At 41.1% G+C, this 14632-nt stretch overlaps 2 protein-coding genes across 3 annotated transcripts in view; one reads left to right on the forward strand and one right to left on the reverse strand.

Moving 5' to 3' along the window:
* LOC132398542 (synapsin-3-like) overlaps positions 1–14632 on the forward strand; it is a 262286-nt gene that overhangs the window by 150447 nt on the left and 97207 nt on the right. The gene's annotated exons all lie outside the window — the stretch shown is intronic.
* Positions 1–14632, reverse strand: part of LOC132398541 (metalloproteinase inhibitor 3-like) — a 30018-nt gene that overhangs the window by 9732 nt on the left and 5654 nt on the right. For both annotated transcript variants that reach the window (XM_059978160.1, XM_059978161.1), the window contains exon 2: positions 1754–1836. In XM_059978160.1, the coding sequence (XP_059834143.1) occupies positions 1754–1836 (83 nt within the window). The remainder of the gene's footprint in view (positions 1–1753; positions 1837–14632) is intronic.

Below are 14632 nucleotides of genomic sequence, written 5' to 3' on the forward strand. Positions count from 1 at the left end.
GGGAAATTGGAACTACCTGGAGGCTGGTGGGAATCATGGTTGTTTATTCATAGAGGGCTGAAGAGCCTGCATTCATACAGTATTGCTCGAGATGACATACTGAATCACCAACTGCCTCTCTATAACTGCAGCATTAAATCATTTATGGATTATTAACCAGATGTCTTAAAGGATCCAAAGGCTATTTATAATAGCCCAAGAAGGACAGGACAAGTAGCAAGCTGTAGTGGACTCAGTTTCATAACTTCACTCAGGATAGATTTCTAATTTTGGCCATAGCACAACCTGAAGAAACCTCTGTAGGGAAAGGAAGGGAGGTCTTTATGGTTAGCTTCTGGAGGTTGAGAGCCTAATGGCTGTACCTTCTACTACTGAAGTATAGTGTTTCACTTGATGATATCAGTGCAGTCTTGTACATCATAATGAATAATTCGACTTTACCTACCTTCTTAGATCACAGTCCTTATAAACAATGCATATTTGGTCTGTGGAACAACACCTTTGTACACATTGTGCCCTGTACATTTGGTGTATAATTGCTGAGGCCAGACGATAATCAACAACTTCCCCTCACAATGGCTGGATGGAGAACGTAAGCAGAACCAACTACTCAGTGTGATGACAGAGAGAACGGAAACCTTCTGTCATGCTTGCAAAAATAACTTAAAGGGGAAAATGAGCCTGCTTTCTTCAAGGAGACTATACCTGTGTGGCAAATTGAACTTCTTTTGCCCTAGAAGTTGAAGATCAAGTACTGATGGTTTTGTACAAGGGCCACTGATGCAATGTTCACAGGTGCACAAAGCCCAAAATGTCACACTTTATAGGATTGGTCACAACTCTTGAGGTAAGTGTAGGTTTGAGGTGCACCAGAGGTAATGAGAGTTGGTGGGGGGAGTTTATTATTTTGATGATATGGGACTGGATGGGAGGGAGTTTATTGTTTGGGTAATATGGGAGTGGGTGGGGGAGTTATTTTTTCAGTGATATGGGAGTGGGTTGGGGGGAGAGTTTAATGTTTGTGTAATAATGGAGTGGGTGGGAGGTTTTTTGTTTGGGTGACATGGGAGTGGTGGGAAGGAGTTTATTGTTTGGGAGACATGGGAGGGGGTGGGAGGGAGTTTATTATTTTGATGATATGGGAGTGATTTCAAGCAGTTTGCTTTGGTGATATGGGAATGAGTGGGGAGTTCAGTGGCATGGGAGTGGGTGGGGGAAGTTTACTGTTTGGATGATATCAAACGGTGTGGAATGGAGTGAAAGATTTCCACTCTTGAGGAAGGACCAGCCTGAGGGGGTAAGATGTGTATTATTTAAGAAGAAACATATATCTATCTGGCCATTTTTGTGCATTAGCTTGCACCTGGGATCTGGAAGGAAAGTCACAGAATTTGTGCAATTGGGCTGTTCTTGACTTTCCTTCATAGAATGATCTTCTGTGTTGTGTTGTAACATAATTGAATTCCCAGGCTCCTGACTTTATCATGTTATCAACGTCAACCATTCTCATCAGAAGTACTCTGCCTGAAAAAAAATAGTTAGTTGTTGAATTTTACATTGGTTTATGCTGTGGATTTTCACTCAGAACTGGATCAAAACCTCCCCAAGCATGGGCCCCTTACAGCCACAAAAGGAGAAAACTTTTATCCCATCAGCCTAACTCCGATTTGAGTTGAGTTCCCAGAGTTGAGAAGCATCATTTCACCGAGTCAACACGTCATTTTCTTAAACATTCGGAGCCTTTCTCACTCACCTTCATCTGTTTGACAGTGTAGCGCATTGTCCCAAAAGGACCATCGTTCAATAGTTTCTTCCCAACCACTTTTGCCCGAATAACTGGAAAATAAAGAATAATAAAGGTCATCCCATTTTAAAAGTGCAAGTTTATCAGGTCACATAAGACTTGGTTAAATCTGACACTACTAAAACTACCGTTATAGCTCCTCCCTTTTTTGTCTGTTTTGCGCACCAGTGTTGAACTAACCACACAGGGTACAAGTATCAGACAGGGTTGCCACTTTTAGATCTGCGGACACTGGAGGAGACAGAATAAGGACAAGGTGAGATAGTCCCAGTAGTTGAGAAGAATGTAAGCACTGCAACTGGCTTGGTTTCAGGGACAGTCAATCAGGTGAGGCTGGAACCCTGGCAAAATGCCAAGTTCTCAAGCAGAGAGGAAACGGGAGAAAATTTATAATCACTGTTTTATACGATGTGAAATTTGTTGTTTTGTGGCAGCGGTACAGTACAAAGACAAAGTTATCATAAATTACAGAGTAAATATTGTTATAAAAGGAGTAATGAAATTATTGCGAGAAGAAAACACTAACAGTTTTTGTCAGCAAATGCAGAATGATTCTTCAAAAGGGAAATATGAAGCTCTAGAATGAGTTACTAGTGTGAGTAAGTGAAGGATGACCCAAGGCACTTTCAGAACTGATGAGACAAAAAGTCTGTTTCTTGATTGATATCTGTAAAATCTCCTTTTTGAAATTGGGACAACTACTTTTGAGAAGAAAACGTATTTTCTCACTGAAAAGCTTCGACTGTACCTTTGTAGCATTTATAGGTTTAAGTACTTTCCTTAGGACTATTCAGATATTCTCCCTATCTTTCATATCATACCCCTCCTTCTTGCTTCCCACAAACTATGTGTACGGGCAGCTCCTGATCATCATTCCGAGGAAATGCAGCAAGATTATACATGCCGGTACCAGTTCAGTCTAACAACAGCACTGTGCTTAAGCCGGCTTTAAGCACTGTGATTGTGAAGCTTTGTTTCAGGGGAAGTGTGTGACTTCCAGTGAATTTAGTCTGCAGCCCACCACTGCACCCGTCCCGGAGCACAAGTGCACTTTTGTTCCCTACCAGCCAAGCAGCAACATGAAGGAGCTAGGTGCAGTGTACCAGATGGGGCAAGAATGTAGGAAAAACATCAGCGGTAGTTCACATTGTTCTCCATCTTGCTCGGAGGATTTGGCTTAGTTTTTAAAAAGCAGTTTCTGGTCAACCTAATTTTGAGTGACTTAAAGAGAACAAATGTCTGATTGTGTAACAGACCTGACAAGGTCAGCGCTTTGGAAGTGGTTAATACGGAAATCTGCTTTGGCAAGGCCTCATTAACAGAGTTGTGGCGCCTATTTATGATCACTTATTTTACAATGCCAGAGTGGAATGTCACACATACTCAGACTGCTTCCTTTTTCCCCTCTCTTCCCAAAGCTGCTGGTGTCTTCGAGTCTGATCTTTGTAGTAATAAAGCAAATTTTGTTCCAGAGGAAACCCCAGTAATGTATGAATTTCAGCTTCTGACAAGGATCTTAGGTTTAGCACAAAACCAATCTGTTTTGTATTTATTCCCCTGTGCAGCCAAGACACAGATGTAGATAAGCGATTTAAAAATTCCAAATGACTATTGCTTGTTTTATCAACGAGTAAGTGCAACAGAAATAAAATTGTGACCCTCCCCCCCATCCCCCTTCAGCCACCCATTTGACAATCAAAGCCTGACTGGGGCAAGATTCAGATATATGACCTGCCTGAGAAAAAGAAATAGTCAGGAAGCAATGTAAATAATCAAAATTGAGTTAAAAGCTTAGAAGTTTGACCCATGTGAGATCATGTTCCCCAGACCTGGCCTGCCAGCTGGTTCAGCCTTGGAGCAGAATAATTGTCTTAGGACATTGAGAACAGGCATCAGTTGAATGGCCTGTCTGTTGTGGGTGACACTACATGTGTTTCAGGTACTCAAAGATCCAAAAAAAATCCATGATATGAGAACATCACAAAGTGCTTTACAGTTGATAATGTCTTTAGATGTGTAGAATCATAAGAAATTACAATGTGTGCATAATTGGCCCCAGCAGGTAGCTGGGTGATTATGACCAGAACATTGTTCTTCAATAAAGTTTATATTTTGTCTAGGATAATATTCTGTGATGTCCTTTGTATCCAGCAGAAAACTGAAGATATTGACAATGCTGTACTCCTTTAGTCCTGCACTGGAATTTAGAATCTATGTTCACCCTGGAATGTATTTGATCAGAGATGTCAGAACTAGACAAGTGTATTATTCTGAGCTGATATAAAGTTGGTGAATTTCTGGAAAAAATATGGGTAATAGTGAAGAATGAAATCAGGATATCTCAGTGGAAATGGATTCAAGACTTAACTGTCCTCTACATCACATATTCTACTTTACAGCCATTTCACCCAGCAATAGTGTTTTGTCACCAAAACACATACATGTATTTTACAAAATATAGAGATGTTATTAATTTTTTTATTTCAAAAAATCATCTACTGTCCTCAGGAATGGTTCTGTGAATCTTTTTTTTAGAAAATTTCATTCTGTGAACTTCTCTCTCACAAAAGTATACTTTAAGATCTCTGCTGTGAATGGTATGGGGAACTGGCAGGAAATACATAAGGCGTGTATGGCTCTTACAGTGGTTGAAGAGGCAAACTGGGAACAAAAAATGCTTCTTAGGTACAAAGTAGAGTGATGAATTAGAAATGTTAATTCATCTGAGAGACTGAAATGATCTGAAAGGCCCCTACACTAAATTCAGTTCTTTCAAAGCTGCATAACCTCATACTGATAAGTGGTATTGAATAAACTTTTAAAAACTGGCTTGAGACCTATTTATATCCCCTTCACTGATTAGCCAGGTTCCCTGTGGTTCACCTCGTTACCCGGACTTGTTATCATTAATTCCCAATTGTAAACATGTCTGCAATCTACCCGACCAGTAATTCCCCTTTATTGGCACCTCCTGTGTATTAGTGCTTGCTCTCTCTGAAAAACTATATATGGAAACGTACAAACATACTGCCCCTTGTTAAAGTTGCATTTTAAATAATTTGGCCCAATTCCATTAGCCTGTGTCTGGATCTAGATAAACAGAGCATTTTAGAACATTTATAGAAATGAAAAGTTTTAATTTGTCACAATCTTATTTCCATTTCCGTAGCAGCACGTATGAGGATTTCCATTCTTGCAATCAAAGCCCTGCAGTTTTGATGGCTATGTATTAAATCAAATTATTAGTAGTTAACTAGTAGCTGCCCCTGAGTGCAGCTGGGTTTCATAAATATTTATCTGAATTCACGTTGATTTTTAATAAGGATTCAATGTTAATTGTAATCAAATTTTGATTGACGACAAGGAAGTGTAGTGCTAGTAAAGGCTAAAACATTTAGATTCTTTGTAGTGACTAGATTTCATTTACAAAAGTAAATAAATGGTTAGTGTTCCTGGACCGACTCACCGAGGGCCATGTATATCGAGGTCCAAGGTTTGGGGAAAAGGGAGAGCATCCCCAGACATTCCTGGGAGGAGGATATGCAATACCTCCCGTGTTCCTGAAATGGATGGATGCAGGCTGGGAAAGCAATGTCCTGCCCTCCTTTTACAGATGATGGCACTAGTTTGAACATTTCAGTGTCAGGCTTTGAATGAAGAAATGATGTTTTAGCCTCCTGCTGAACTGAAGATCCCAAGGATTTCCAAGCAATTAAGTCCATAATTTATGGATAACTTTTTTCTTCAGGCTCTAGCCAGAAGTTTTCTAATGAGGACACACTAAGGCTAGACACTTCCCCTGATTTATTAGGATGTTAACTGTACCAAGAAGTGCCTGTAAAATAAATATGAGTGAAAGTAATTGCAGGTGGATAACTGCAGTGAGCTTTGAGTTCAGTATATAGCTTTGCATGGATAATGCTGGAGCCTAATTTGCCCTTTAAAAGTATACTTATATCTTAAACTTGGTCTAACATCTTTACAATTAATATTGTACAGCACACACAACAGTCATTCCAAACTGTAACCAACCATTAAGTGAGACCGTTCCATTTTCAACCCTTTGAAAGAGCACACATTTTCCGTTATTTGTATTGTAGATTCCAATTAATTGGGATGCATTGAGACCAGTACATTTGGCCCAATTAAGCAGCTGCCCTAATTAGCCGAAGTTTCATGGTATAAAAAAAGACAAACTACCTAATAACTGAGCAACAAGTTATGCTTCTAAATGAAATACATAACAAATTAGAGCACTATTACAGTAGTAAAACAATAGTTCCTAATAGTTATTGACAGAGGAATTCATCCATGTTTTTTTTTGATTGACGATAAATGAATGAAATCAGTGCAGATACCTTGTGAGTCTTGATACCTTCAAATCCTTCATAGGTCCTAACTTTTTGAAGCAGTGAAATAGTTTCCTTTTCACTTCCAGCTGTTTCTGGCTTCTCCAGGCCCGAAGGCTTGAAACAGCAATGAGCAAACAGTTCTGAATTGTCTTACTGCTTGTTTCTCGCCAACTATCAGTGACAAAAATCACTGTGTTTTGAACATAAGCATGCAAGTGGTGCTGTTTAAAAGCTGTTCGCTCCAAGCATGGTGTAGTGTCTAGCAACCACAAAACTGCATGCAACTGGCACTTGTTAGAAGCTGTTTGAAAACAGTCTCCAGTCTCAATGAGTCTGTATTGACAGAAATCAAAACTATGAAAGGTACAATCGCTCTGATGAGATTGTACCTCACACTCCTCTATACCCACTGAGGTACTGAGGAACAGAAATGCAGGTAGATCAGCAAAAGGTGTGAAAAAACCAGCAGGTTTGTTGTAGTGGGTGACTTGAAATTCCTTAATATAAACTAGGCTCACCTTAGTACGGTGCAATTGAGTGCTAGGTGTGCTGAGTCTAACCATGGTGTGATGTGCCACAGTGGGGGTAGAAGGGGTCTGGCAGAGTGATGGTAGAAGGAATCTCTGATGTCAGATGATGGCTATGACTCTCTGCATTTCTCACTTAATCTGTGAGCAGCTCCCTCAAGCTGAACACCCGATGTTACAGAGGAGGAATTTGCAGAATTAACTGGGTTGAGTTTCGTCCTGCTCCATGCCTGGACTGTTGCCAGTAATCCATCGGTTATTTTTCATGGTTGTGTTGTGACATCCAAAACCATCTTGTTGATTAGGGAGGACTGGCAGGCACACTTCAATGACACAGAGTGATAGTTGGTGCAATGTTTCCATGGTGTATTCATCTCAGGATCCTGATTATTTTTATCTCCTATTATAACCTCCAATCCCATTCTGAAATGGACATATTGCTGTACATGATATAATAAGTTGACGAGGTGTTAGCTTCTCAAATCTGCACTGTACATGACAGGGTGACAGCTGCCTCCCTTAATACACTCTCCACTCAAAAGCTTTGATCTGCTTTTAGAACTGGAAATGATTAAAAAGGCATCACTGGCACCTTTGCAAATTTGGTACAGGCCCAATTCCTGGAATAGCTGCATGATAAATGTACTTTGTAATTGAAAAGCTAGGTGAGGTTTTCTTTCTTCTAGTTTTCCACTAAAAGGTGGCTCCTTGTAGTCCTGCCACAATTAGCCACAATACTCCTGCCTCACTGATGGGCCAGTCATTGTTCAAACTATCTAAGTACCGGGAAGCTGTTCAGTCATGGGAAGGAGCTTGTCTAATCCTTCATTCACTCCGAATTATTGTAGAAATACTTGCAGCAGGAACAGTTCAATGTGGACGCCTGGATAATTTCCTTTGCACTCACTCACTTGTACTCAACAAAAACTAAAAGAGAAATCAAACCCATGTGTTTTCTGAATGGCAAACGTTCTGCAGTTCTCTTAGCTCTGGCTCATATAGGGTCAGTTAGCATATGAAGTTTTGTGCAGTTAGAAAACTAACATGGACACATTGGTCTATTGGCCATATATAAATCAACTGGATCTCTAAGGAGGCAAAGAAGTGATACCTTTTCAAGCATTTTTATCAATAAATATGCTTCTTGGTTGCCTTTCTCCCACTTCTAACCTCACTTTACTAAGGCAGTGGTGTAAATGGTTCATTAATGCAGCTCATGACTGAATCCATCAAATGATGGGTTCAAAGGAGAGCTCTCTGGAGAGCAGCCTTGGTGTAGTGGTTCATTGGACTAATGTGTCAGTGGAGTTCGGATCTTATTCTTCCTTCACAGCTTCCAGCAACAGACAAGGGATCCTCTTCCCATCCTTCAGGAGCCTCATCTGCTTCATTACACTTCAACCTCTGCCTTGCAGCAGGAGTGCAGGTCACAGTCTTCTCTCTTCACATGGGCCACACTGCAGGGACTGAAGCTTCCTCTACATGGCTCTACCAGATAGCTACTGGAATGAAATGGTTAAGGAATGAGCACTGATTGGGAGTGAGTTGGCTAGCTGTCATGGAGAGAATGCTGGATCATGTGGAATGCAATATGAAGAACTTGATGTGGCAGTCTTGAGCCCCTTTAGTAGTTTGCTACCATACCTTCCGAAAGTAATTCATGGGGGCATGGATAACTACAGGTGTATAAGGAGAGAGCTCTTGTCATTCAATAGCTTCGACTAAAACTTAACAGACTGAGGGCGAAGGGATAGATTTTGATGGCCAACGAGTGAATCAGATAGCCTACTGCTTTACTAGTCAGATTGGACCTCTGTGGAGGATGAAGGACTGGTGCTAAACGGAAGGAGGAGTCTAGGTTTGGTCATTGTTATTACAGAAATACCCAAGAGAACCACTTTAGATACTATTAAACATCCGACCAGAACTTCTTTGACTGGCTTCCAGCTGGAAAGGGCACTCAGGTCAAGAATAACAAATTATTGCCAGTGTGTCTGCTCTTTGATTGATGGGATAAAGCCAGTTGTGGGGGGCCAAGGAAACAGTGTTGTCACAATTATACTGATATCAAGGATAGGAGTTTACTCATAGTATTAGATGGGAGACATGAAGATTCCTCCAATAATCTCTTACTGACAGAAAAGGAATTTAGTTTTGGCAATTCTTTGCAGCTGTAACCACGGAGATGCTGAACTGTGACAAACTTTGCTTATTCTTTGCTTTACACCAACATTGTGACAGGAATTGGGACCCAGGCAGTGGAAGTGGAATCGAGGCTGACTGGGATAGCCTTCCAAATAGACAAGTAGCTCTATTAGCATTCCGGATAATTAATAAACAAGCAACGTTCAAACAGCTGAATAAATACTGCGTTGCTGGCTACACAGGGAACACATGGCTTTGCACGCACTAGGATTATGCAGGGGTTAACGTTAAGGTGTACAAAAGACAGATCACTTCTGTTCGTGTGGCTGAAGTATGGCGGTTCAGCATAGTTTCTCAAATGATGGGGGTAGGGGGAGGTTGGTTTAGTGATTTGGCACTACCCGCAGCACCTGCCTGGCTGCATTTCAAAACACATAATTGCAATGATCTCATCTGCATGAGGGATAGAGAGATTACTGTGGCATTTCCTGCTGTGGGTCATACTTTACATTTAGTGCCCAGGCATTCCATGGTTCATTTAGGACAGACAAATAAACAAGCCATAATGGGCCTTATGCCAGAACATAAATGCGTCTGTCACCTGAACAACCTTGAGCTTTTAGGGTTTCTGTTTAATCGTTAAAACAATTTGATGTTTCCTCAGCCGATCTGAGCAACAGGTGTGACTCACAGTGCAAGAGGGAAAATTAAATGGAAGGAAATGAGAGGCTCTTTGTCAATAATAACATGAGGCGTCCATGTGGCCCAGGCTAAGTTCTCCATCCCCAAATCACAGGGACTTTTGTCTTTTAGGTAAAGCTGATTTATGCCAGCTTCCACCTGAACCCAGGCTGTCATTTCCAGAAGAGATAACTGGGATTTGCACACACTGAGTCTTAGCTATAATTCTTGTCGGTCAGAGTTGTGCATTTCTCTGGAGACAGAAAATTGAGCCATCATATATCAACTCCAAATGGATCATGAAGGGGCCCATTGGGAAATTGCTACAATGGAGCCACCATATGAAAAGAGGTCAGAATCTGTCTTGAGGAGGAAGAGGCCCTCCTCATTGAATGTCTTAGTAGTAATGTACTGCTGTATTAAGTAACTACATAAATGCCTGAGTTCTAAACCCACTAAGGAATTAAATTCATATAATTCAACAAACATGGAATTTAGAAACAGCTTGAATTAAAGCTGTAGCCATAAGACCACCAGATTGTTGTAGAAACCAATTGGATTCAAAATGCTTTTCAGGGAAGGAAATTTGCGACCCTTAACTTGTTTGACCTACAGTATGTGTCACTAAATCTATCACATAGTTGTCTCAAATCTACCTTAGTTCAAGGGCAACTAGGGATGGGCAATAGATTAACAGTAATATCCATCCATTAATATAAGATAAACACATGACTTTATCTTGATGTCTCACAGAGTTTTGGTCTCCCCTTGAATAGAGTCCGTCCCGGCCTACCACCTCCTCCACCTCATCGAGTCCCATGTAAAATTTATCTGTCACATGAAGGCAGCTCTCCCACTTGTACTGATGAGTTGCTTCTGAGGATATGGACTCTGCTCTCACACGATGCTGCTGCTTTCGTGTCGAACAGCCCTTCAATCCACTGGGTCTACTAAGCATCAATTAACCATTTATAATCAGCCATTTTTTTCTCCCCTCACCTATCCTCACACACCCCATCCCAGATTCCACCACTCACCTGCACACTCGGGCTAATATACAATCGCCAATTAACCTACCAACCAGCTCTTCTTTGGGATGTGGAATGAAAATGGAACATTTGGAGGAAACCTATATGGTCACAGGGAACGGTTTTGGAACTGTTGCACGCTTCCACTCATTTTGAGTGAGCAGCTGCCAGTCCTACTTCTGTCTCAAAAGCTTCCATGCACAGCAGAACTAATTATGAACCAAAAGCAGGCTGGAGAAGAGGCAGTCCCCGAAAGAAACAGAAGGAGGATAGGGGAGTTACTGTGTAAATTTGAAAAGAATGTTGAGCTGACTGTAAGGTGCTTGCACGAGTAATACAGCATAATCACGTTATTCAAACTTTGCAAAAACACTAGAAACTACTTCACTGCAGGAAACATTTCCACGGAGTGGAAAAGCTAACTAGATGCACAATATCCTGAGCAGTAAAAGCTCAGCATTGCTGCTGTTGACATGGAGAATGGCAAGAGCTGGTGAACGCTGGGAAGCAGAGTGTATCACTAAGCACTGAACCCCAAACGCACTTAAAAGAAAATTGCACTTAATTATGGGTTCTGCTTTCTAAGATCCGCGTTTGATCAATGAAAATGGAATCCTGATATAGAGCAGTACCCATCAGGTTTGCAAGTTCTCTCTCAGCCCATGAAAATTTCCTTGCATTCATTCAGTAGATAGAAATAAAGAAGGCCACTTGGCCATCTTATAACATATCCAAATGTTGGCATTTATTACGAGACAGGTCCTGTGGCCTGGTGGGTTTTTAATGACAATATACTGTTTTTTTTTAAAGAAAGAGAGGAGCCCTTGGCTATACTTTTCCAATAAAAATGAGTTAAATTTTGTGGGTGTAGTCCAGTAGCAACCTCAGCAATGCAGATTTTGTGTCATGAGTCTGCAGCTGGAATTAATGTGAAAGCCTGGGGTGGTAGACAGCAGCCATCCAAAATCCATATTAAGACAGCAGCTGTATGAGGACAGATGCACTGTAACACTTACCAGCTCTATCTGCTTCCTTGCAGTCCTTTGCACAGACTTTGATCTCTGATCAATTTTATTTGATGCCAGTTTTTCATTATTGGACACCCTTCAATGTGCCTTAGGTTATCTCAGACATTTGGTTACCCAGATCACAGGTTAGGACAAAGAGCCTCTCAATATGCTGTTCCAGAGCATAAGCCACAAAACCAACAATAACCATTGCCATTTCCACCTTTTTACCTGCACTGAACTTCAATGTTTTAAATAAGTGGCATACTTTAATTACTTTAAATTATAGGGGCTTTCCTTTTCTCTGCCAAGAGATACCCGAAGTTAGATGACAAACTGTTTGAATATGTTTATTGTGGTATTGTCAACGTTATAGTTTAACTTGCAAATCACAAACCTAATGCAAACAATATGAATTTCTTGGCAGTATTGAATCTTAAAAATTCCTGAGTTTGGTATTTCTGTAACTATTTGTGGCCCACAACACTCAGCAGTTACACTGAGAATATCCATAGCTTTATAACTGGTTAGTATGACCAAAAGAGCTTCCATAAACATATTAGATGTTCATTGTCTTTTTGATTTAAAATCATGTTGATCCAGTAGGTCACATTGATTTCCACGGTGATAATACATCGAAAAATACAGTGATTTACAAAGCTCAGACAATATCAAGAACCTTGATTCTGACCATTTGAGCAAAACTCCATGCTTTGTTTCACTATTGAAATACTTCCAATCTGTTCCAGCAGTTTAGTTTAGAGATTTTTCGAGTTTTATCCCCCTGAGGTCAACTCTGTTGAATAATATAATGGGAAATGTATCACAGAGAATCCCACAAGAATTATCTTGGAATCTACTTGTAACACTGGTTATAATATAATAAATCCCCACATATTGAAGATAAAAATAAAACATTGAAAGACGGAAATTATAACTAAGTTTCCTCTCCCGTGCTGGTGACCAGCAATTTTTCTTTCCCCATGTATAACAAATAACTTCAAAGAGATGGGCACTTGACTGCCCAGTGGAAATTCATTACAATCATGCAGCTGTTAAAGTTGATTTTTAACTAACCTGCCAAAAACTTGTCCAGGCTGCTTGCTTTTATATAAAAATTACCAGCTACAAAATCTAATTCGATAACCACAAAAAACTGCAATGGATCTCTCCATCCTCTTTGCTTTTCATAGTGTTTTATTGGGGGGGGTTGGATTGAAAGGCAGGGGGAGAACAGTAGAAGTTAGGAAGTAACCAACTTGCGATGACAGAAACTATTCAGAAGTCTCCTTGGGGTTTCGTGGGATGCAGAACAGATTTGGTGTCCAAAATGAATGATCAACTTTGTCACAAGGTGTGGTTGGGAGGAAGCCTGTGCAACAGGTCCTTTGATTGATCTCCTTGGGAGGTTTTGGCAAATGAATATTTTGACATTATTAACTCTTTCAGTTGCATTAGCTAACATCTCAATTTTGGATACATGCACTTATACTTGTAGCCTTGACTCACCTTCTCCCTCTGAACAAAGACTATATGAGAGAAAGAACAGAAGAACGAAATGGCCTACTGGGCATATGATTAGTATTTACTCCTCTGCAGTACCCAGACTCTGGAATGGTATGCATTAAAACAGAGTATTAGCACATGACTTGGTGCGTTTGACTATTTGTGTTCAGGAACTTTGCAGAGCTTTACCTCAGCTATATTGCTATACTAGGATGCTCAGCAGAAGGCTTGTTCTTCCAAGTGGTAAGAAGAGAACAACAGTGACAATGCTCTTCCACGTCTTTCTCTGGGATGGATAATATTGGAAGGAGCGCCGTGCAGGAGATACTTATGCGAAAGATTGGGCAGGATTAGATGATCACGAAGGAAGAGTTGGAAATAAAAAATGCAGTCACTACTATATAGCGTGTCTTTGCTATCTCAACTGAGGGTGAATTCTCATTCAGTCAGCTTTCAATTCGGGGTGAGGAGCACAGTATGAGTTGGGGAAAACACACTCCAGACAACTCTGGGCCCAGCTCCATGCATGTGAAATTCACGTGTATGCCGTTGCACCATGTGGTAAAGGTTGCAGGAGCAGGAGAATGGCAGGTGAAGACACAAAGGAGTTGCTAGCACTTACAGTCTTTCATCTGCTGCTGGTGTGAAGGATGGAGTGTTCCTGCCCAGGTCACAGTGCTGAAGATTCCAGGCCATTTGTTTCAGGACATCGTGTAAAAGGATCAGCATTACAGCCACAATGTGAAAGTGGGATAAGATGGGTTGGGTGCGTAGAGTTGGGTCTCAAAATAAACAATGGGAAGAACTGACAGTCGCGTACAAAAGTCTGCAATTTTATGTCAAGCTTTTCAGTGGCCTAATCGAAGTGGGGGCTAGAGAAGAGACAGCTTGCAGATCTGTGTGTGAGATTTTAAAAAGGAACGTACACAGGCTTTCAGCGTTTTCCACGGGCCCAACTGAATCAGGAACAAGAGAGCAGGCAACACACAGGTCCATGAACGAGATTTTAGAAAGGAGCATTCACAGGCTTTTGGTGTTTTCCGGCAGCCCATTCAAATTGTGATTCATTGGCAAGGGCAAATAAAAATAAGGCAGGAATAAGTGGAGCGGCCATTGTTGGAATGGTCATTGTGTGAGCGGACCAGCAGTATACTGGGGAAGCTTTGGCTCATTGGGCTCAGGTGAGTACAGGCTTGGTCGAGGAATGTAGCTGATAAGCTTCTTCTTCCTCCTTCGTCTTTTAGTTCACAGTTGGAGCAGTGAGAATGAGAATGTGGTTGTGTTGTGTTCTTCATGTGGGATGTGGGAATTCTGGGAGACCTCCAGCCTCCCCGTTAACCTCATCTGAACCAGGTGCACTGAGATGCAGCTCCTCAGAGAATGTGGCAGGGAAATGGAACTGCAGCTTGATGACCTTCAGCTTATATGGGCAACTGAAGAGGTGATAGATAGGAGCTACAGGGACATAGACAGTCCTAAGTTGCAGGAGATAGGTATCTGGGTGACTGTCAGGAGAAGGGAGTGAAATGGACAGCCAGTGCAGAGCACCCCTGTGGCCCTCTATTGTTAGTATATTGCTTTG

Source organism: Hypanus sabinus, chromosome 8 (genome assembly GCF_030144855.1).
Source record: "Hypanus sabinus isolate sHypSab1 chromosome 8, sHypSab1.hap1, whole genome shotgun sequence".
NCBI classification, from domain to species: domain Eukaryota; kingdom Metazoa; phylum Chordata; class Chondrichthyes; order Myliobatiformes; family Dasyatidae; genus Hypanus; species Hypanus sabinus.